Source organism: Carcharodon carcharias, chromosome 1, assembly GCF_017639515.1.
Source record: "Carcharodon carcharias isolate sCarCar2 chromosome 1, sCarCar2.pri, whole genome shotgun sequence".
Taxonomy (NCBI): Eukaryota; Metazoa; Chordata; class Chondrichthyes; order Lamniformes; family Lamnidae; genus Carcharodon; species Carcharodon carcharias.
This window is the reverse complement of record NC_054467.1, coordinates 211,415,684-211,437,692: the sequence shown is the minus strand read 5'-3', so window position 1 is coordinate 211,437,692 and position 22,009 is coordinate 211,415,684. Positions and strand designations below refer to the sequence as shown.

The 22,009-nt window shown below is 43.8% G+C and overlaps 1 protein-coding gene across 1 annotated transcript in view; it reads right to left on the bottom strand.

The window, feature by feature from the left end:
* The window catches only part of LOC121275808 (A disintegrin and metalloproteinase with thrombospondin motifs 12-like), a 689,364-nt gene that overhangs the window by 461,581 nt on the left and 205,774 nt on the right, over positions 1–22,009 (bottom strand). The window contains exon 5 of the mRNA XM_041183446.1: positions 14,252–14,277. Coding sequence (XP_041039380.1) covers positions 14,252–14,277 — 26 coding nt within the window. The remainder of the gene's footprint in view (positions 1–14,251; positions 14,278–22,009) is intronic.

Below are 22,009 nucleotides of genomic sequence, written 5' to 3'. Positions count from 1 at the left end.
AAATAAGTAGAAGTATGGGACCTCTCAAAATGAGTCCTCTTCATGCTGACTAGCTCTAATCTTCTGCAGTGTTCCAGGTTGGAGTCTTGGGGCTGAATTTTCCCCCCGTCAGGGGGGGAAGCTGATGGGTAGGCGCATACGGGCACGCTTCCGATCGGCGCCCCTGATCGGAGGTGCGGTGCCATTTTAGGTGAGCGGGCCAATTAAGGCCCGCCCAGTGTGATGTCCGCACGAAAGCGCTGTGCACTCCCTGTGCGGGTGGGGGGGATTCCCTAAACCCAAGAGTGTGCTCTTTTGCGCAGCTGCACGGAAGAGTGCACTCATCTCCCTGAGGCTAAGTGCAGCCTCAGGGAGATCAGCTGTACAAGTAAAAAAGATAAAAATAGAAAAATAAAATTTCCCTTACATGTCCCCTCATGAGTTGTGACATGTCCATAATTTTTACAAAATCCTTATTAAAATTTTTTAAAGCCTACATGAAACCTCATCCCGCCCGTGGATGAGGTTTCATGTTTTTTCTAATTCTTGCCAGGGTTCCTGGCCTGCCCGCCAACCTTAAGGTTGGACAGGCAGGTCCTTTAATTACTTAACTGACTCTGTCAATGGCCTCAATTGGCCATTGACAGGTCAGTGGGCACGCAGGAGATTTTGCTGCGCTCCCACCTTCCTGAAAATTTAAATCAGGTGCAGTGACATCGGGAGCTCCCCCCACACATCACTACGCGTCATTTTACGCGTCGGCAAGCGGGCCCCACCCACTCTCACTGACTCATAAAATTCTGCCCTTGAGCTGGAATAACTTTGCAGGGTTTATTTACATTACTCCATTGACCTGGATTTCCTTGTATCCTTCTTAACATCAGGTCTTTGATAAAGTAGATAGAAATTTCATGCTGTCCTAACCTTAGCAAAAAGTCATGTTGTCTCATCTTTAGGGCAAAGACCTGGCATTAGGTAGTCCTAAATCCATTTCTCAGCCCCACCACCTGTACATTTTGAAAATTCGTTCACAGTACGTGGGTGCTGCTAGCTAAGCCAGACTTCATTGTCGATCCCTAATTGCCTTTGAGAAGGCGGTGGTGAGCCACTTTCTTGAACCGCTGCAGTCCATGTTGTGTAGGTTCACCCACAGTGCTGTTAGGGAGGGAGTTCCAGGATTTTGACCCAGTGACGATGAAGGAACAGTGATACAGTTTCAAGTCAAGATGCTGTGTGGCTTGAAGGGGAGGTTGCAGCTGGTGGTGTTCCTAGGCATCTGCTATCTTTATTCCTCCAGGCAGTAGAGGGTTTGGAGTATCAATATAAGATGGTCACCAATAAATAGCCAATTGTTAAGTCGGAAGAAAATTCTTCCATTGTGAGCATTGTGAGTATCGGAACTCACTACCATAGAGAGTGGTTGAAGTGAATAGATGTATTTAAGGGGAAGCGAGACAAGCATGTGAGGAAAAATGGAATAAAAGGCTACAATGGTAGATTTAAATTAGGAAAGATGAGAGGAGTCTCGACTGGAGCATAAAAGTGGTATGGAATGCTTAGGCCAAATAACATGCTTCTGGGTCTTATATCGAATGAAATGTACTATCGAAGGAGCCTTGGCAAATTGCTGCAGGGTACCTTATCAGTGGTAGACACTGCTGGTGCTAAGCATCAATGGTGGAGGGAGTGAATGTTTAAGGCATTGGACGTGGTGTCACTCAAGTGGGCTGCTTTCTCTGGGATGGTGTCAAGCTTCTTGAGTGTTGTGGGAGCTGCACTCATCTGGACATGTGGGAATTATTCCATCACACTTCTGACTTGTGCCTTGTAGCTGGTGGACCGTCTTTGGAGAGTCAAGAATGAGTTACTTGCCACAGAATTCTTAGCCTCTGATCTGCTCTTATAGCCACAGTATTTATATGGCTGGTCCAGTTCAGTTTCTGGTTAACAGTAACCACCGGGATGTTGATAGTGGGGGATTTAGTGACAGTAATACCATTGAATGTCAAAGGCCGATAGTTCAATTCTCTCAGGGGCCTGTCACTGCCTGAAAGTTGTGTGATGTGAAAGTTACATGTCATTTATCAGTCTAAGCTTAGACATTGTGTGATGTGAAAGTTACATGTCATTTATCAGTCTAAGTTTAAACATTGTCCAGGTCTTACTGCATATGGACTCAAAGACTGCTTCAGTATCTGAGGTCAATCACTACAGCCCCAGGCAAGACATCACTGCAGGAGTTCCTCAGAGTAGTATCCTAGGCCCAACCATCTTTAGCTGCTTCGTCAATGACCTTCCCTCAACATTGGTTAGAAGTGACGATGTTCACTGATGATTGTGTAATGTTCAGCACCATTCGTGACTCCTCAGATGAAGTAGACAGTGTCCATATGCAGCAAGACCTGGACAACATTCAGGCTTGGGCTGATAAAGTGACAAGTGACATTCGTGCCACACAAGTGCCAGACCATCTCCAACAAAAGAGATTCTAATCACCCCATGTCATTCAATGACATTACCATCGCTGAATTCCCCCACTATCAACATACTGGGGGGTTACCAATGACCAGAAACTAAACTGGACCAGCCATAAAAATATTGTGGCTATAAGAGGTCAGAGGCTGGGAATTCTGTGGTGAATAACTCACCTCCTGACTCCCTAAAGCCTATCCATCATCTGCAAGGCACAAGTCAGGAGTGTGATGGAATACTCCCTACTTGTCTGGATGAGTGCAGCTCCCACAACACTCAAAAAGCTCGACACTATCCAGGACAAACCAGCCCGCTTGACTGGCATCCCATCCACCACCTTCAAAATTCATTCCCTCCACCACAGACATACAGTAGCAGCAGTGTGTACCATCTACAAGATGCACTGCAGGAATCACCATGGCTCCTGCGACAGCACCTTCCAAACCCATTACATTTACCACCTAGAAGGACAAGGGCAGCAGATGAATGGGAACACCACCACTACATCAAGTTCACCTCCAAGGTGCATATCTTCCTGACTTGGAAATATATCTACGTTACTTCTCCGTCACTGGGTCATAATCCTGGAACTCCCTACTTACACCACAGGGACTGCAGTAGTTTAAGGCAACAGCTCACCACCACCTTCTCAAGGGCAATGGGGGCATGAGCAATTAATCTTGGCCTAGTCAGTGAAGCCCACATCTGTGAAAAAATAAATTGAAAAAAAGGAGTTGTGATCCAATTGTTTTCCATCTGCTGAACGCACACGATCCAAAGACTGCTGAGAGCATCAAAGTTCTGACAGAAGTGAGGGGAGGGAGCACCATAAGCCAACTCGATCATGTCCTCAATGTTGCCTGAGCTCGGTTTATAACTTCTGTAATACCAATGATACCAACTTTACGGTGTAACAGCATGCAACATAAAACCTACCAATCTCTTTGCAAGAAAAGAGAAACCTTTCACTTGTATAGCACCTTATATGATGCCAAGGCATCTCAAAGTGCTTTACAAGCAAGGAAGTACTTTCTGAACTTAAGTCACTGTTGTAATATAGGAAAAGCACATAGCAAGATTCTACAAATTGAAATAGAGTTTATTTGCAAATGAAACAGTTTTGGTGGAGGGATAAATAGTAGGCAAGGCACTGGGGTGAACTCCCCTGTCTTTTTTCAAAGTAGTGTCAAAGGTTTTTTTGCACCCACCTGACAAAACAAATAAAGCTTCAAATTAACATCATGTCTTCTTTTTTCATTCATTCACAGCATGTGGGCTTTGCTTACTGGACCAGCAATTATTGTCCATCCCCAGTTGCCCTTGAGAAGCTGGTGGTGAGCTGCCTGCTTGAACCACTGCAGTCCATGTGGTATAGGTACACCCACAGTGCTGTTAGGAACAGAGCTCCAGGATTTTGAGCCATCAGCCTGGATTATGTGCTCAAGACTCTGAAATGGGATATGAATCAGAGACAGGAGTGCAGCCAACTGAGTCAGGCTAATAGTGCTAACAAAGCCAATGTAATGCTTTCAATAAAGTGAACAAAGAACCTCTTCCAGTTTGGTGATTTAATAGTTGAATGATCCATTAGCATTCTGAGGCGTACTTTCTGAAATACCCTGAAAATATTTAACCTGTTAACCAGTACAGAAAGCAGGGCATGCATTTTGAGAGTTACTGCATAACAGGCTCTTGTTGCAATGATGCAGTGAAATTATTTCAGTAAAATTGATGTTATCCCCTATTTTCTACCATTTCTTCAACCTCTTCTGCAATTCTCTTAGTTTATTTTTGGAAATTTGCTTGAATTCAACCAATTTCTTAACAAACATAATTCTCATTATTCTTCTGATTAATTCATGTGCACATCAAAAGTTTCAGGTTATATTGTAAGAACTCTATGACCCATCATCAAGTGATAGTTTGGCTCAAATGATAGTGATGGTGGCATTCCTACCTCTCAGTCAGAAGGTAATGGGTTCAAGCTGCGGGATATGGCAGGGCTTGAACCCATAAGCTAATCTGATGATTTAATGTGACACTGAGGGTGTTATTAAATTAAATGAAGTGCATCTTCCTGATGAAACATTAAACTCCAGCCTCATCGAACTGTGCAGATGGACAGACCAGATCCTATTTGATCTTACCTCATTACTGTTTATGGGACATGTGTGTAGCTCATTGATGCATTTGTTAATTAGTTATGAAGCACTTTGATATGAGAAATGCACCATTTCAAATTAAATTGCTTTGCACAGTCACTGTATTGCTTTTGAGAAGAATATTCTACAGGTGATCTCCTTGCCCCTGGAAATCTACACTTGGTCAGGTTGATGACTGATTTATCAATACTGAACATCTCCTAAAGCTTTAATATTGTCTGGCGCAGTGCACAACCAAATAACTGACCATTACATACAAACATGCGAATTAGGAGCAGGAGTAGGCCACTCGGCCCCTCGAGCCTGCTCTGCCATTAGATCATGGCTGATCGGAACGTAACCTCAACCTCACATTCCTGCCTGCCCCCAATAACATTTCACCCCCTTGTTAATCAAGAATCTATCAAGCTCTGCCTTAGAAATATTCAAAGGGCAGATTTTTCTGCCTACCGGGCGGATGGGCCCGACCCAATCTCCTGCCGGCGGGGAACCGATCCCCACCGGAGAAGCGGGCCCCACCGCCATTTTAAGCGGGCAGTGAATTATGCACTATGCACTTCCTGTGCGCACATCTCCCTTTATTACACTTTTTTAAACCCTACATGAAACTTCATCCCACTGGGGGATGAGGTTTCATGTTTTTTCTACTTCCCGCCAGGGCTCCTGGCCTGCCCGCCAACCTTAAGGTTGGATGGGCAGGTCCTTTAATTGTTTCAATGACCCTGTAATTGGCCTCAATTGGCCATTGACAGATCGGTGGGGAAAATTTAAATGGGGGGGATGACATCAGGGGCTCCCCCGATGTCATCCCACGTCATTTTGTGCATCGGCAAAATTTAGCCCAAAGACTATGCTTCCACTGCCTTTTGAAGAAGAAACTTCCAAAGACTCACAACCCTCTGAGAGAAAAAAAGTTCTCCTTGTCTCTGTCTTAAATTAGTGACTGCTTATTTTTAAACAGTGACTCCTTGCTCTAGGTTCTCCCACAAGAGGAAACATCCTCTCCACCTCCACCTATCAAGACCACTCAGGATCTTGAAAGTTTCAATTAAGTTGCCTCTTACTCTTCTAAATTCCAGTGGATACAAGCATAACCTGTACAGCCTTTCCTCATAAGACAACCTGCCCATTCCTGGTATTAGTCTAGTAAACCATCTCTGAACTGCTTCTAACACATTTACATCTTTCTTTAAATAAGGAGACCAGTACTGTACACAATACTCCAGGTGTGGTCTCACCAATTCCCTGCACAAATAAAGCATAACCTCTCTATTTTTGTAATCAATTCCATCCCTAATTACCTGCATGCTAACCTTTTGTGATTCATGCACTATGACATCCAGGTCCCTACGCATCACAGAGCTCTGCAATCTCTCACCATTTAGATAATATGCTTCTTTTTTTATCCTTCCTGCCAAATGAATGATTTCCCATTTGCCCACATCTTACTCCATTTGCCAGATCTTTGCTTATACATTTAACCCATCTATGTCACTTTGTATCCTTCTTACGTTCTCTTCAAAATTTACTTTCCTACTTATCTTTGTGTCATCAGCAAATTTAGCAACGATTCCCTCAATCCCTTCATCCAAGTCATTTATATAAATTGTAAAAATTGAGGCCCCAGCACTGATCCCTGCAGCACACCACTCATCACATCCTGCTAACCAGAAAAATACCTATTTATGCCAACTCTCAGCTTCCTGTTGGCTAGCCAATCTTCTATCCATGCCAATATGTTATCCCCTACACCATGAGTTTTTATTTTCTGCAATAGCCTTTGATATGGCACTTAATCAAATGCTTTCTGGAAATCTAAGTATAGTACATCCACCATTCCCCTTAATCCACAGCACATGTGACTCTTTCAAACAATAAATTGGTTAAACATTATTTCTCTTTTACAAAACCATGTTGACTCTGCCTGATTGCCTTGAATTTTTCTAAGTATCCTGCTATAACATCTTTAATAGCAGTTTCTGACATTTTCCCAATGACAGATGTTAAACCAACTACCTTGTAGCTTCCTGCTTTCTGTCTCCCTCCCTTTTTGAATAAAGGAGTTACATTTGCTACTTTCCAATCGAATGGAACCTTCCCGAATCTAAGGAACTTTGAAAAATTAAAACCAATGCATTCACTATCTCACTAGCCACTTCCTTCAAGACTTCAGGAAGAAGTCCATTCGGATTTAGGGATTTGTCAGCCCGCAGCCCCAACAATTTGCTCAATATCACTTCTTTGATGATTGTAATTTTCTCAAGCTCTTCTATCCCTTCTATTTCCTGATTTAAAGCAATTTCTGGGACATTACCTGAGTGCTCTATAGTGAACATCGAAACAAAATACCTGTTTAATGCATTCCCTATTTTCCATTATCAATTCCCCAGACGTACTTTCTGTAGGACCAACGCTCACTTTAACTCTTCTCTTATTTAAATATCTGTAGAAAATCTTATTATCTGCCTTTATATTATTTGCTAGCTTTTTCTCTTACCCTAATTTTTCCCTCCTTATTAATCTTTTTGTTCTTCTTTGCTGCTTTTTATATTCCTACCAGTTTTCTGACCTGTCACCTGTCTTTGCATAATTATGTGCTTTTTCTTTAAATTTGATACTGCCTTTAACTTTTTTAGTTAACCATGGATGGTGCCCCCGCCCCGCCTCCTTGGAATTTTTTTTTCTCATTGGAATATATCTTCTGTGTATGCTGAAATGTCCCTTTAAATATCTGCCACTGAACCTTATATCCCTCAGCCTCATTTGCCACTTCACTTTAGCTAGCTCCGATTTCATGCCCTCATAACTGTCCTTATTTAAGTTTAAAACATTAGTTTTGGGTGCACTTGTTTCTCACTCAAAATGAATGTAAAATTCAATCATATCATCCTCGTTGCTACTTAGGGGTGCCTTCACTATGAAATTATCAATTAATTCTATCTCATCGCTCAATACCAGGTCTAGTATAGCCTGCTGTCTGGTTGGCTCCAGAACATGCTGTTCTAAGAAACAGATCCCGAAAACATTCTACAAACTCCTCATTTTGCTCATCTGATTTTTCCAGTCTATCTGCAGATTAAAATCCCCCATGTTTATTTCTGTACCTTTCTGGCAAGCTCCCATTATCTCTTCTTTTATACTCTGTCCTACTGTGTAGTTACAACTCGGGGGCCTGTACACCACTCCCACAAGTGACTTCTTACCGTTATCATTCCTATTCTCAACCCAAACCGCTTCTACATCCTGGTTTCCTGAATTAGGTCATCCCTCTCTAATGTGCTAATGCCGTCATTAATTAACAGAGCCACCCCTCCACCTTTTGCTAACTTCCTGTCTTTTCTAAATATCACGTACCCTTCAATGTTCAGGTCCCAATCTACATCATCTTGTAGCCATGTCTCTGTAATAGCTACCAGATCATACTTATTTATTTCAAGTTGTGCTATCAGCTCATTTGTTTTCTTTGAATTATATGTGCATTTAGACACAGAGCCTTTAGTTTTGTCCTTTTATTATTTTTGTAGAGTCTAGTCTTATCTGCTGATTTACTCTTAGAATTATATTCTGTCCCTTCCTGTCACAGTCTGTTTATCATTTCCCACATTAATACCTTTCCCTCTTGCCTTGTCTCTACTCTTTAGTTTACCACATCTTCCCAAACTTGATCCCTTACCCCAAATATTCAGTTTAAAAACCTAATTCCTTAATATGTGGCTCGTGAGGACACCAGCCCCAGCACGGTTCAGGTGTAGACTGTCCCAACGGTACAGATCCCCCTTTCCCCAATACTGATGCCAATGCCCCACGAACCGGAACCCACTTCTGCCACATCAGTCGTTGAGCTATGTATTCATTTCTCTAATCTTATTTGTCCTATGCCAATTTGAATGTGGCTCTGGTAATAATCCAGGAACTATTACCTTTGAGGTTCAGCTTCCTAATGTGGTGCCTAGCTCCATACTGACTATGCAGAACCTCCTTCCTCATCCTGCCTATTTATTGGTACCTAAATGGACTACAACCATTGGATCCTCGCCCTCCCATTGCAAGTTTCCTCTTCAGCCTTAAGCAGATGTCCTGAACCCTGGCACCAGCCTGGCATCAAAGCCGCTTGGGCTCTCGCTCTTTACTACAGAGAACAGTGTCAATCCCCCTCACTATACAGTCTCCCACTACCACTACATTCCTTTTTGCTCCCCCCACTTGGATGGCTTCCTGTACCATACAAATTACAAATGCATGAACATACAGATTAGGAGCAGGGGTAGGCCACTCAGCCCCTCAAGCCTGCTCTGCCATTCAATAAGATTGTACCACGGTGCCATGGTCAATTTGTTCATCCATCCTGCAGCCTGTGCTCTCATCCAAACAAGGTGAGAGAACCTCAAACCTATTGGACAGTTGTGCACTCCTGCCCTCTGGGTCCTCTTACTTGCCTCAGTCACAGCCACACCATCCTGCCCCTGGCCACTGACCAAATTAGAAGACCCTATCCTAAGTGGTGTAACTGCCTTCTGGTATAAAGCATCCAGGTAGCTGTCCCCCTCCCTGATGTGTCATAGAGTCTGCAACTCAGCCTCCAACTCAATGACTCTGAGCTGAAGTTCCTGAAGCCGCAAATACTTACTGCAGGCGTGTTTGCCCTGGATCACAGTGTCATCCAGGAGCTTCCACATGCTGCAGCCTTGATACATCACCTGTCCTGCCATCCTTAATGAGTTTTGAATAATTACTTAATTATATTAATCACTTATTTATGTTGCTTTCTTATATATTTTATTAACTTTACCACCAATTTGTGTACTATTTTAAACTTTAGGGATAGAATAGAACTTAACCACTTACCAGATACTCACCAAACAGCTAGCTCCTTTCCCTGTAGTAGAGCAAGAACCAATTTCTATGGCGTGTAAAAGATAGAAAAAGGAAACAAACATCTCCATTCCCCACTTCACTCAACACCCCCTCTCACTAAACTCCAGGTCTTCACTCAATTAGTCAGCTGCAATCCATTTGCCAAGACTGCACTAAAGAAACCTGAATTTAGAGTAAACTGAACTGGGGCTACAGTTAGCTAATTAACTACTCAGCTCCGACAGCTGGGCATGAGGTTACCCTGTCTAAACTGCAAGAAAGAACTTAGCCTGCTTACACAGCACTTAACACTCCGCTTTCACCAAACTCCAAGCCTGCACTCAGTCCATATCACTGTTCATCTAAGTTCTATTGATAATTATGTAGCTTACTGCCAGTCACTCTATCTATGCGAGAAGCTTGGATTTATACTTCATCCATTCGTAAGAACGTAAGAAATAGGAGCAGGAGTAGATCGTACAGGCTCTCAAACCTGTTCCACCATTCAATATGATCATGGCTACAAGAGCAGGTCAGAAGTTAGGAATGCTGCGGCGAGTAACTCACCTCCTAACTCCCCTAAGCCTGTCCATCATCTACAAGGCACAAGTCAGGAGTGTGATGGAATACTCCCCACTTGCCTGAATGAGCTTAGTTCCAACAATACTCAAAAATCTTGACACCATCCAGTACAAAGCAGTTCTTTCACAATTCACAGATTGGCACCCCTTTCAGAAATATTCAATCCCTCCACCACCAACACACAGTAGTAGCAGTGTGTACCATCTAGAAGATATACTACAGGAATTCACCAAGGCTCCTTAGACAGCACTTTCCAAGCCCATGACCAGTGGCATCTAGAAGAACAAGGGCAGCAAATACATGGGCAAACCACCACCTGGAAGTTCCCATCCAAGCCACTCACCATTCTGACTTGGAAATATATTGCGTTCCTCACTGTTGCTGGGTCAAAATCCTGGTACTCCCTCCCTAATGGCATAGTGGGTGTACCTACACCACCTTCTCAAAGGTAATTAGGGATAGGCAATAATTGCTGGCCTGGCCAGTGATGCAAACATCCCATGAATGAATAAAAACAAAAAAATCTTTGGTTTCTAGTCCACTTTTGCACACACTCCCCATATTCCTTAACAAAAACAGAATTACCTGGAAAAACTCAGCAGGTCTGGCAGCATCACCGGAGTAGAAAAGAGTTGACGTTTCGAGTCCTCATGACCCTTCGACAGAACTTGAGTTCGAGTCCAAAAAAGAGTTGAAATATAAGCTGGTTTAAGGTGTGTGTGTGGGGGGCTGAGAGATAGAGAGAGAGAGAGGTGGAGGGGGTGGGTGTGGTTGTAGGGACAAACAAGCAGTGATAGAAGCAGATCATCAGAAGATGTCAACGACAATAGTACAATAGAACACATAGATGTTAAAGTTAAAGTTGGTGATATTATCTAAACGAATGTGCTAATTAAGAATGGATGGTAGGGCACTCAAGGTATAGCTCTAGTGGGGGTTTTTTTTATAATGGAAATAGGTGGGAAAAGGAAAATCTTTATAATTTATTGGAAAAAAAAGGAAGGGGGAAACAGAAAGGGGGTGGGGATGGGGGAGGGAGCTCATGACCTAAAGTTGTTGAATTCAATATTCAGTCCGGAAGGCTGTAAAGTCCCTAGTCGGAAGATGAAGTGTTGTTCCTCCAGTTTGCGTTGAGCTTCACTGGAACAATGCAGCAAGCCAAGGACAGACATGTGGGCAAGAGAGCAGGGTGGAGTGTTAAAATGGCAAGCGACAGGGAGGTTTGGGTCATTCTTGCGGACAGACCGCAGGAGTTCTGCAAAGCGGTCGCCCAGTTTACGTTTGGTCTCTCCAATGTAGAGGAGACCACATTGGGAGCAACGAATGCAGTAGACTAAGTTGGGGGAAATGCAAGTGAAATGCTGCTTCACTTGAAAGGAGTGTTTGGGTCCTTGGACGGTGAGGAGAGAGGAAATGAAGGGGCAGGTGTTGCAACTTTTGCGTGGGCATGGGGTGGTGCCATAGGAGGGGGTTGAGGAGTAGGGGGTGATGGAGGAGTGGACCAGGGTGTCCCGGAGGGAGCGATCCCTACAGAATGCCGGGACACCCTGGTCCACTCCTCCATCACCCTCTACTCCTCAACACCCTCCTATGGCACCACCCCATGCCCACGCAAAAGAGTGGACCAGGGTGTCCCGGAGGGAGCGATCCCTACGGAATGCCGGGACACCCTGGTCCACTCCTCCATCACCCCCTACTCCTCAACCCCCTCCTATGGCACCACCCCATGCCCACGCAAAAGATGCAACACCTGCCCCTTCACTTCCTCTCTCCTCACCGTCCAAGGACCCAAACACTCCTTTCAAGTGAAGCAGCATTTCACTTGCATTTCCCCCAACTTAGTCTACTGCATTCATTGCTCCCAATGTGGTCTCCTCTACATTGGAGAGACCAAACGTAAACTGGGTGACCGCTTTGCAGAACACCTGCGGTCTGTCCGCAAGAATGACCCAAACCTCCCTGTCGCTTGCCAAATTAACACTCCACCCTGCTCTCTTGCCCACATGTCTGTCCTTGGCTTGCTGCATTGTTCCAGTGAAGCCCAACACAAACTGGAGGAACAACACTTCATCTTCCGACTAGGGACTTTACAGCCTTCCGGACTGAATATTGAATTCAACAACTTTAGGTCGTGAGCTCCCTCCCCCATTCCCACCCCCTTTCTGTTTCCCCCTTCCTTTTTTTTCCAATAAATTATAAAGATTTTCCTTTTCCCACCTATTTCCATTATAAAAAAAACCCCACTAGAGCTATACCTTGAGTGCCCTACCATCCATTCTTAATTAGCACATTCGTTTAGATAATATCACCAACTTTAACTTTAACACCTATGTGTTCTATTGTACTATTGTCGTTGACATCTTTTGATGATCTGCTTCTATCACTGCTTGTATGTCCCTACAACCACACCCACCCCCTCCACCTCTCTCTCTCTCTATCTCTCCGCCCCCCACACCCACACACCTTAAACGAGCTTATATTTCAACTCTTTCTTGGACTCGAACTCAAGTTCTGTCGAAGGGTCATGAGGACTCGAAACGTCAACTCTTTTCTTCTACGGCGATGCTGCCAGACCTGCTGAGTTTTTCCAGGTAATTCTGTTTTTGTTTTGGATTTCCAGCATCCGCAGTTTTTTTGTTTTTATCCCCATATTCCTTGATTTCCTGAAGCAAATGAATTCCTTCATTGTTGCAGAATCAAAATCCTGGAACTTCCTCCCCAACAGCACTCTAGTTATACCCATAGCACATGGAATTGAGAGGATCAGGAAGGCAGCTCACCACCACCATCTCAAGGATAAGCAGGGATGGGTGCAATAAATGCTGGCCTTGCCACTGACACTCACATCCCAAGAATACATTTTGAAAAACTCTCTAAATCTTTTTGTGTCAACTTTCCACAGATAGCACAGATACATGTAATTCTCATTTATCATGCAGTTCATAGAAAATACAGCATAGAAGGAACCTACTTGACATCACAGCTGTATTAATGCTAGTTCTTCAACTGCAATTGTACATTCACATGCCACTTCCTGTTTTTTCTCTGCACAGCTTGTTTATTTCAAGTCCTCAATGATAGGCATTGAAAATCATGCTTCTTCACATTCTTTGAAAAAAGAACCTGGCTTTCTCTACAGTCACTTGTATTGGTAGAAGTGCAGCAGATATGCCCACTGATCTTGCCTCTGATAGGGCAAATCTGGTATACTGCTAATGCAAGCAAGCTTAGAGAAAGTCAGGTTATTTTCTTTAAAGAGTATTAAGAAGCATGATTTTTAATTGCCTGCGATTTGGCAAATTTCCCATGGTCAGGTAATCTGCATATACATTATCAGCCATAGCTTGGCCTAAATAGCCAAGTGGTTATGGTACTGGGTTTATAACCCCAAGATCAAGAGTTCAAATCTCACAATGGCAAACTATGAAACAATGTAATTTCATCTGAATAGGAACAGATGGAAAACACGTTTGTACTCGAAAGAGTTACATTGTCAGCCATCTGCTGGACAGCTGCTGATAATTGGATGTAAGCTAGGCTTAAGGCCCACAGCACCTTAAAGCATGATCATATTAAATAGCAGAGCAGGCTTGAGGGGACATATGGTCTACTCCTGATCCTACATCTATGTTCTTAAAGGGGAAATGGTGGCAATCACAACATTGGAGAGTCAGACCTGCATGAAATAGAGCTTCTAATTTAAGTGAAGCACAGATGGATATATTACAGGAAGCTTTGAGGGCAAAATGAGTCTTCATGCTGCTATGAACCAGCATGTTCAGGCATTTAGAGATCCAATCTACAGTTCGTTCCTCCCAGAAGAGTAGCTTTCAGAGACATCAACTGCCTTAAATCAGTTCCAACGCCTGTCCATGTCCTCAGGCACACAAGTTGCACTTTCAAGAAATTCACAATTCAATATAGGCAAGGAATCTGAGCAAGAGTTATCAGCCAAGTCTGTAAAACGTACCTCTCACCTCCAAGCAGCAATTCATTCCTTTGCTTCTGATCTACAAAAAAAGTGCTAGCACGTAGGACTGCCTCATAATGAAGGCTTCATGGCAATGTTGGGCTTAGCTAGAAATAACATGCAGGTTCCATTTCCTATGTTCACAAATCTGCTTGCTGAGAGTGTAGAATCCCTTTCTGTTAATATATGAAACAGTATCAACTCTGTCATTAATATGATTGCGATCTACAACCTTTTGAACTCTTGGGGAGTCTACCACTCCGAAGAAGCCCAAAGACCATTCACAGTTAGAGCTTGTTTCCATTCGGATAAAGGCAGTGTCTGCTCCCCACGTTCAAGTACTTTTTCAAGTTCAACTTCATGAACTTATTTAAATTAATGTTCAAGCCTAATATAGCAACTGCAAGATCAAGAGCAACTCCACAACAATGTAATAGGGCACCTCCTATTCCTAAAGAACTGCAGTCATTAAGTTTCATTCGACCATTTATATTTAGAAAATTACTAATGCACAATTGCTGAGGTTCTTAGAATTCCCTCTTTTTTATGCAGTTGGCTGAAATCGAGATTGCAATGTCTGTGAGAAGAGATTTTGCACATATATATCAAAGTGAATAAGAACAAGGCTGATGCTGGAAAACAAAAATAAAAAAACAAAGTGTTGGAACTATTCAACAGGTCAGACAGCATCAGAGAAATAGAATTTTAACATGCATGAGCACTTTGAAGTAGGCTTGGGTGGGAGGCTAAATTGGGAAAAATTCCAGCACATTGGGAAGCCAGCTCTAACTTGCCATTTCCAGGTTTATGGAGACAAAAAAAAGCAACGGAACAGCTAACCCCTCCCAGGTGGCCAGTTGACAGTTTTAATTTTTTTAATGATTCTGGAAGCCCCTGATTTAACCTGCTTTGCAATTTGCAAAAACTGTTCAAGCTACAGCGATAATCTTACGCTCCATGTCTTAGTTCTTAGTTCTTCTTCATCAATGGACATTTTTAATATCATGATACTTTGGCCTTGTATCCTCCTTCTGCATTTTCTATATTGCAAAAGTGACAACAATTCAAAAGTACTGCATTGTTTGTAAAGAATCTTTGGGATGTCCTGGGTCTTAGCTATGCAGAAATTGAGAATTTAATTGTATTCAGGTGGCGGACATTAACTTGGGATATACTTTGATCCCTTTTTTTAATCCTTTCATGGGATGTGAGTAGAGAGCACCAATTAGTGGGCTGGCAGCTCAGCACCTTCAGCAGCGCCACCCCTAGCGGTGGCCATTATTGAGGCTGCAGCTGTGAGGAGAGGGCACCTGAATGGCTGGTTCTTGAAGTGGGATCTGGGGATGGTAGGGCCAGGCAAGCAGGCAGGCCCCAGAAACCTGTGAGCTGGGAGTGTGGGGGTTTGGGAGTTGTTGTGTTGCAATGTTGCTGTGGGAGTGGTCTTTGTCACCAGGATGTCTCTTCATGTGCCATAGAATTCTCATAAAGTAGGGCCAGCACCGCACCCCCCCCCCCCACCCCACCCCCCACCCTCCCCCAACTCCTTACCCCCATTACAGGAAACATGCATGTGGAAGCAGAAAATTTGGTGTGGGTACAACCACTGTGCTGTTAGGGAGGTAAAGTTCCAGTGAGCAAAAGTGAAGGAACAGCGATATGGTTCCAACTCAGGATGGCGTGTGACTTGGAGAGAAACCTTCAGGTGGTGCTGTTCCCATGCATCTGCTTGCCCCTGTCCTTCTAGTGGTAGAGTGTGTCCTTTTGGAATATGCTGCTGAAGGACTTAACAGCGCACTTGTGACCATTTCCATGGACTGCTTCATTTTTTGTGAAATTGTGAATGGTGCTAAACACTGTTTGAACATCAGCAAACATCCCCAATTCTTTGTGGGACTGAGCACTCACTGGGCACAATGGTCAGGAAAAGTCAGCCCCGTTAATTAGTCAGTTATTTCAATATTTTGTGAATGATGTGGCTCTGTGAAAAGTGGCTCCCAATATAATGGGAATCCATGCACCTCGATCGGAATTATTGGGCAGCATTTAATGGAGGTGACAGGGGGCTCGCCCAACAGCTGGAAAGCCAGCAAAAGCCCCGTTTTAATGGAAGATTTGCCATACTAAGTGCCATTCAACCACTTAACTGGATAGAGGCAGGCCTTTCCCAGGATCAAGGACCCCAGGAGTAGAAGTTCCCGCCATCAAGAGCGAACTGCCAATTAGAGGCCTGCAGCTCTACTGAATGGCAGCACCACTGTGGAGTTAGTGAATGCTGCCAGTACAACACCTACCCAAGGCCCAGGACTGTCACTGCATCCCAGGCCACAGGTGAGTGATGGCGGAAGGGAGGATGCATGGGGGATTGCGGGGGAGGGGGCCATCGGCAGCAAGGGCAGGATTCTCAGTGAGCGCCCCCGTTCCCGAAGACATAGAAACATAGAAACTAGGAGCGGGAGTTGGCCATGTGGCCCTTCGAGCCTGCTCCACCATTCATTATCATCATGGCTGATCATCCAACTCAATAGCCTGCTCCCACTTTCTCCCCATATCCTTTGATCCCTTTCGACCCAAGAGCTATATCTAACTCCTTCTTGAAAACACACAATATTTTGGTCTTAACTACTTTCTGTGGTAACAAATTCCACAGGCTCACCACTCTCTGGGTGAAGAAATTTCTCCTCATCTCAGTCCTAAATGGTCTACCCCGTATCCTCAGGCTGTGACCCCTGGTTCTGGACTCCTCCACCATCGGGAACATCCTTCCTGCATCCACCCTGTCTAGTCCTGTTAAAATTATATAGGTTTCTATGAGATCACCCCTCATTCTTCTGAACTCCAGCGAATATAATCCTAACCGACTCAATCTCTCCTCGTATGTCAGTCCTGCCATCCCAGGAATCAGTCGGGTAAACCTGCGCTGCACTGCCTCTGTAGCAAGAACATCCTTCCTCAGATAAGGAGACCAAAACTGCACACAATATTCCAGGTGTGGTCTCACCAAGGCCCTGTACAATTGCAGCAAGACATCCCTGCTCCTGTACTCGAATCCTCTCGCAATGAAGGCCAACATACCATTTGCCTTCTTTACCGCCTGCTGCACCTGCATGCTTATGTCGAGACCCTCGATCAGGCATGAATGGGGAAGCCTCTCTTGGATGTCCAAAAGCAACCCTGCATGGATTTCTTTGTCGTGCCACTGGGTTAACGGTGGGTGAAGCTGATAAGTGGGAATTAATTGGGCCTTCCCGCCACGGATTGGGGTAGAGGAGGAAAGACAGCAGGGTCCCCACCACCCACTTGCCTTGAGAAGGGCATTAAGTTCCACTCATTGTGTGCGGAGATCTTTGAGGTCTTTCTGAGGTGGCAATAAAACATTCTCACTGACTTTGGAATGTAAACATTATGCAGGGTTCTGTTGTGAGTGAATAAGACACCTCCATTGGGGCATGTGTGGTTTACATTCAACTGATTAGAAAGATGCTTGACTTTTTTTTTACATATTTTTTGAAAGTTAAATGTGCACTTTATTTCCAATTGTATGAGGAAAGCTCATCTTTCTAATTATAGATCCTGTATCAGATATCAGCAGCAGCACAAAGCATAGTGGTGGATGTAAAAAAAACCAGAGGGAAAGCAAAATGAAAGGCATGTAGCACAATAGGAGGTGGTTTGTGGGGCAGTGGGTAGCGTTCCCTGCCTCTGAGCCAGAAACTCTGTGTTCAAGTCCCACTGCAGAACTTGATGACCAAGGACGATGTGTTCATAATATGACACACAGGTTAAGTATCAACTTGTAAATCTTTCAACATACGCCAATGGCGGGTGGTAAGAGAGATTCCTGGTCAGTCGTGTGATGGAAAGAAATTGAAGCCTATCATCAATATCCATAGTTCCAACCAGATCATGCATTTAAAAATGTAACAAAAACAAAAAATGCTGGAAAAGCTCAGCAGGTTTGACAGCATCTGTGGAGAGAAAGACAGAGTTTCAGGTCCGTATGACTCTTCTTCAGAGGTAGATTAAAAATGTATGTTGCCACATCAACTCAGATTCCTTGGGGGAGGGGGTGCTGATTGGCTCAGTTCACTAAACAATTGGTGTGGATCAGTTTGGTTCCAACAGCATGCGGTTCGATCCCAATTCTGGCTGGGAATGGACTCAGGACCTGCCTGCTTGCCTTACCTGTGGTGGGGGTCGTGGCCCTGTGGGTCAGACCTACTTTCAGGCAGAAAGATGAAAAAGATCACGATAGGGTGACAAAAATTATTTTAAAAAGCATTTCAATCCATCAGCAACCTGTTTCTTACTAATAACTAAGAAAATAGATGGATTGATGGAGTGGGCAGTTAAGTGTCAGATGGATTTTAACATAGAGAAGTGTGAGGTCATACATTTAGGGAGGTCAAACAGTTACAGAGATTACAAAATAAATGGGAATATATTAAAAGGGGTAGATGAAGTGAGAGATCTTGGCGTACAAGTACACTGGTCCCTGAAGGCAGCAGTTCAAGTAGAGAAACGTTGAAAGGAAGCCATATGGAATGCTCTCCTTCATTGGCAGAGGTATAGAATGTAAAAGAATTATATAAAACACCGGTGAGGCTTCAACTGGAGTGTTGTGTGCAGTTCTGGTCACCACATTACAGGAAGGACATAATAGCTCTGGAGAGAGTGCAGAGGAGGTTTACAAGAATGTTGCCAGGGTTAGAAAATTGTAGCTAAGAGGAGAGATGGGATAGGTCGGGGTTATTTTCCTTAGAACAAAGAAGATTGAGAGGTGACTTGATTGAGGTGTACAAAATTATGAGAGGAATAGATAGCGTGGACAGGATAAAATTGATTCCCTTGATGGAGAATTCTAGAATCACGGGACATAGATTGAAGATAAGTGGCAGAAGGTGTAGTGGGGACATGAGGAAGAACTTTTTTATGCAGAGGGTAGTGGGTGTCTGGAATTTGCTGCCCAAGTTGGTGGTAGAGGCAGAAACATTAAACTCTTTTAAAAAGTACCTGGATCTGCATCTAAAGTGCTGTAAACTGCAGGACTATGGGCCGGGTGCAGGAAGGTGGGATTATGACAGTTGTTTAAAGTTTCCCTCTGGGATTTTTAAATAACTCCGCTTTACCAATAGCATCGGTCATAACACCTCTCATCCTCTATTCTTTTACGAGCAGGAACAGTTTCTCCCTATCTACTCTATCCAGCCCCCTCATGATTTTGAACACCTCAATCAAATCTCCTCTTAGCCCAACAGTCCCAAACTCTCCAATCTCTTTTCTTAACTGAAGTTTCCCATCCCTGGATCCGTTCTTGTAAACCTTTTCTGCACTCTCTGATGCATTCACATCCTTCCCATAGTGTGGCACCCAGAACTGTACACAATAATCCAGCTGAGGTCTAACTGGTGTCTTACACAAATTCAACATAACTTCCCTGCTCTTGTACAATTTGCCCCCATTAATAAAGCCCAGGATACTGCATGCTTTATTAACTACACTCTCCACCTGTCCTCTACCTTCAATAATCTATGCACACATACACCGAGGTCCCTCTGCTCCTGCACCGCCTCAAGAAATGTACACCTTATTTTATATTGTCTTTCCATGTTCTTCCAACCAAAATGCACCACCTCACACTTCTCCCCATTGAACTTCATCTATCACCTATTTGACCACTCCATCAACTTTTGAAGTTCTGCATTGTCCTCCTCACAGTTTACAATGCTTCCGAGTTTCGTATCATCCGCAAACTTTGAAATTGTCCCTTGCAAACCAAGATGTAGATCATTAACATATATCAGGAAAAGCAAGGGTCCCAATACTGATCCCTGGAGAACTCCACTACAAACCTTCCTCCAGCACGAAAAATATTCATTGACCATTACCCTCTGTTTCCTATTACTCAGCCAATTTTGTATCCATGTTGCTACCGTCCCTTTTATTCCATTAGCAATAACTTTTCTCACAAGCCTGTTGTGCAGCACCATACTGAATGCCTTCTGAAGTCCATGTACACCACATCAACAGCATTGCCTTCATCAACCCTTATACTTCTTCAGAAAACTCCAGCAAGTTAGTTAAACACAATTTTCCCTTTAGCAATCCATGCTGGCTGACACAATTCAGGTGGATGTAAAAGATCTCATTACACTATTTCGCATAAGAGTAGGGAAGGTATTACTTTTATCCTGGCAAACATTTAATCCTCAATTAACATCACAAAACAACAGATTATCTGGTCATTTTTATATCACTGTGAGTATTTGCTGCGTACAATCTAGGTGTCACACTTCTCACATTGTAACAGTGGCTACGCTTCACAAGTCCTTCAGAGGCTGCAAAGTACGTTAGGACATCCAGTGATTGTGAAAGGTGCAATATAACTGCAAATCTCTCTCTGAAAATGTTTTACCTTTTCACCAGTTCCCAACACTCTTGTTCTTGTGAGTGAAAATTCCCTCCCTTGTCTCCGGGGGCACACTCAGAAATGTGGAGGTGATATTTGCTGGCACTGTGTTTACTTTAAAGCACTGGCACCAAAGTCTGCAGGCATTTTTGGATGCATCAATGCACCATGAAGTGAAAATTCTAAAGCAAGGTTTGACAACTTTCCAAAGCTTAACAGTCAGTAAAAGAAAACTGAACTCCACTAAATGTTTGGATTCTTCTGCGTTACAGCTGAGCTCTGGGAAAATAACATCAAACTGGGGTATCCACTGCTATCAGGTCAGCAGAGAGAGGCACTGATGTTCTGGGGTGCTGCCAAGAACAATGAGTTCAAATTCTCACTCAGCGCCAACAATTAAAATACTCTGGCTCCTGGTCTCCCTGAAGGAGATACTTCAGCTCACCATCAATTTAAGCACTTGTACAGTATCCAATGGGATTCCATTCCATTTGTCTTCATTTTTGCTCACTTTCTGTTCCATGGGAAATTCACTTTTGCATCATATCAAGACAGCAAGTAACAGTTCTTTTTTAAAAATTTATTTTAAGATCATATTTCATAGAAGATTTCACTTCAGTCTTACCTCTTCAAAAGGAATTCAATAAAACAGCATGTGACATCTCAGAAAGTTCATGATATTGTGCCTGCATCACCAGCAACAGATAATATTTTTTAAAGGTAAAATCATTGTGATCTTGACACATGCCAAGATCTCCAGGTTTTGCACAGCATTTTGCTTGCCTCAATTCTCTTCATGCCACTCCTCTGTCAATCTCCTTCCAAGTAAACACACTGCCCACTGCTCCCTACACTTTAGAAAATCCTAGGCAGATTTTAAAGTCCTAGGGCAGAATTTTCTGCCTGTCGGGTGGGCGGGCCTGACCCAATCTCTGGTGGGCGGGGAACTGATCCCTGCTGGAGAAACAGGCCGCAAAGCCATTTTACACGGGCAGGCCAATTAAGGCCTGCCGAGCATGACGTCCAGCGGGAAACGCTGTGCACGTCCTGTGCAGACTGGGGGGTGGGGGGGGGGGGGATTCCCCAAAAGCGAGAGTGCGCTCTTTCGCAAAAGAGCGCACATCTCCCTGAGGCTAAGTGCTGCCTCAGGGAGATCGCTTACACTTTAAAAAAGATTAAAAATAGAAGAAAAAAAAATCCCTAACATGTTTCCCTCATGTGACAATGTCATGAGATGGGACATGTTCATAAATTACAGTAAAACTTTATTAAACTTTTTAGAACCCTGCATGAAACTTCATCCCACCGGTGGATGAGGTTTCATGTTTTTTCTATTTACCTCTGGGACTCCTGGCCCGATCGCCAACCTTAAGGTTGGTCGGGCAGGTCCTTTAATTGGTTAATTGATCCTGTCAATGGCCTCAATTGGCCACTGACAGGTCGGCGGGCCCGCAGCTAATTTTGCTGTGCCTCAACCTTCCTGAAAATTTAAATGGGGCGGGATGACATCAGGGGTTCTGTCCATATCCCGCGTCATTTTACACGTCGGCAAGTGGGCCCGACCCCCTGCTCACCTACGGCAAA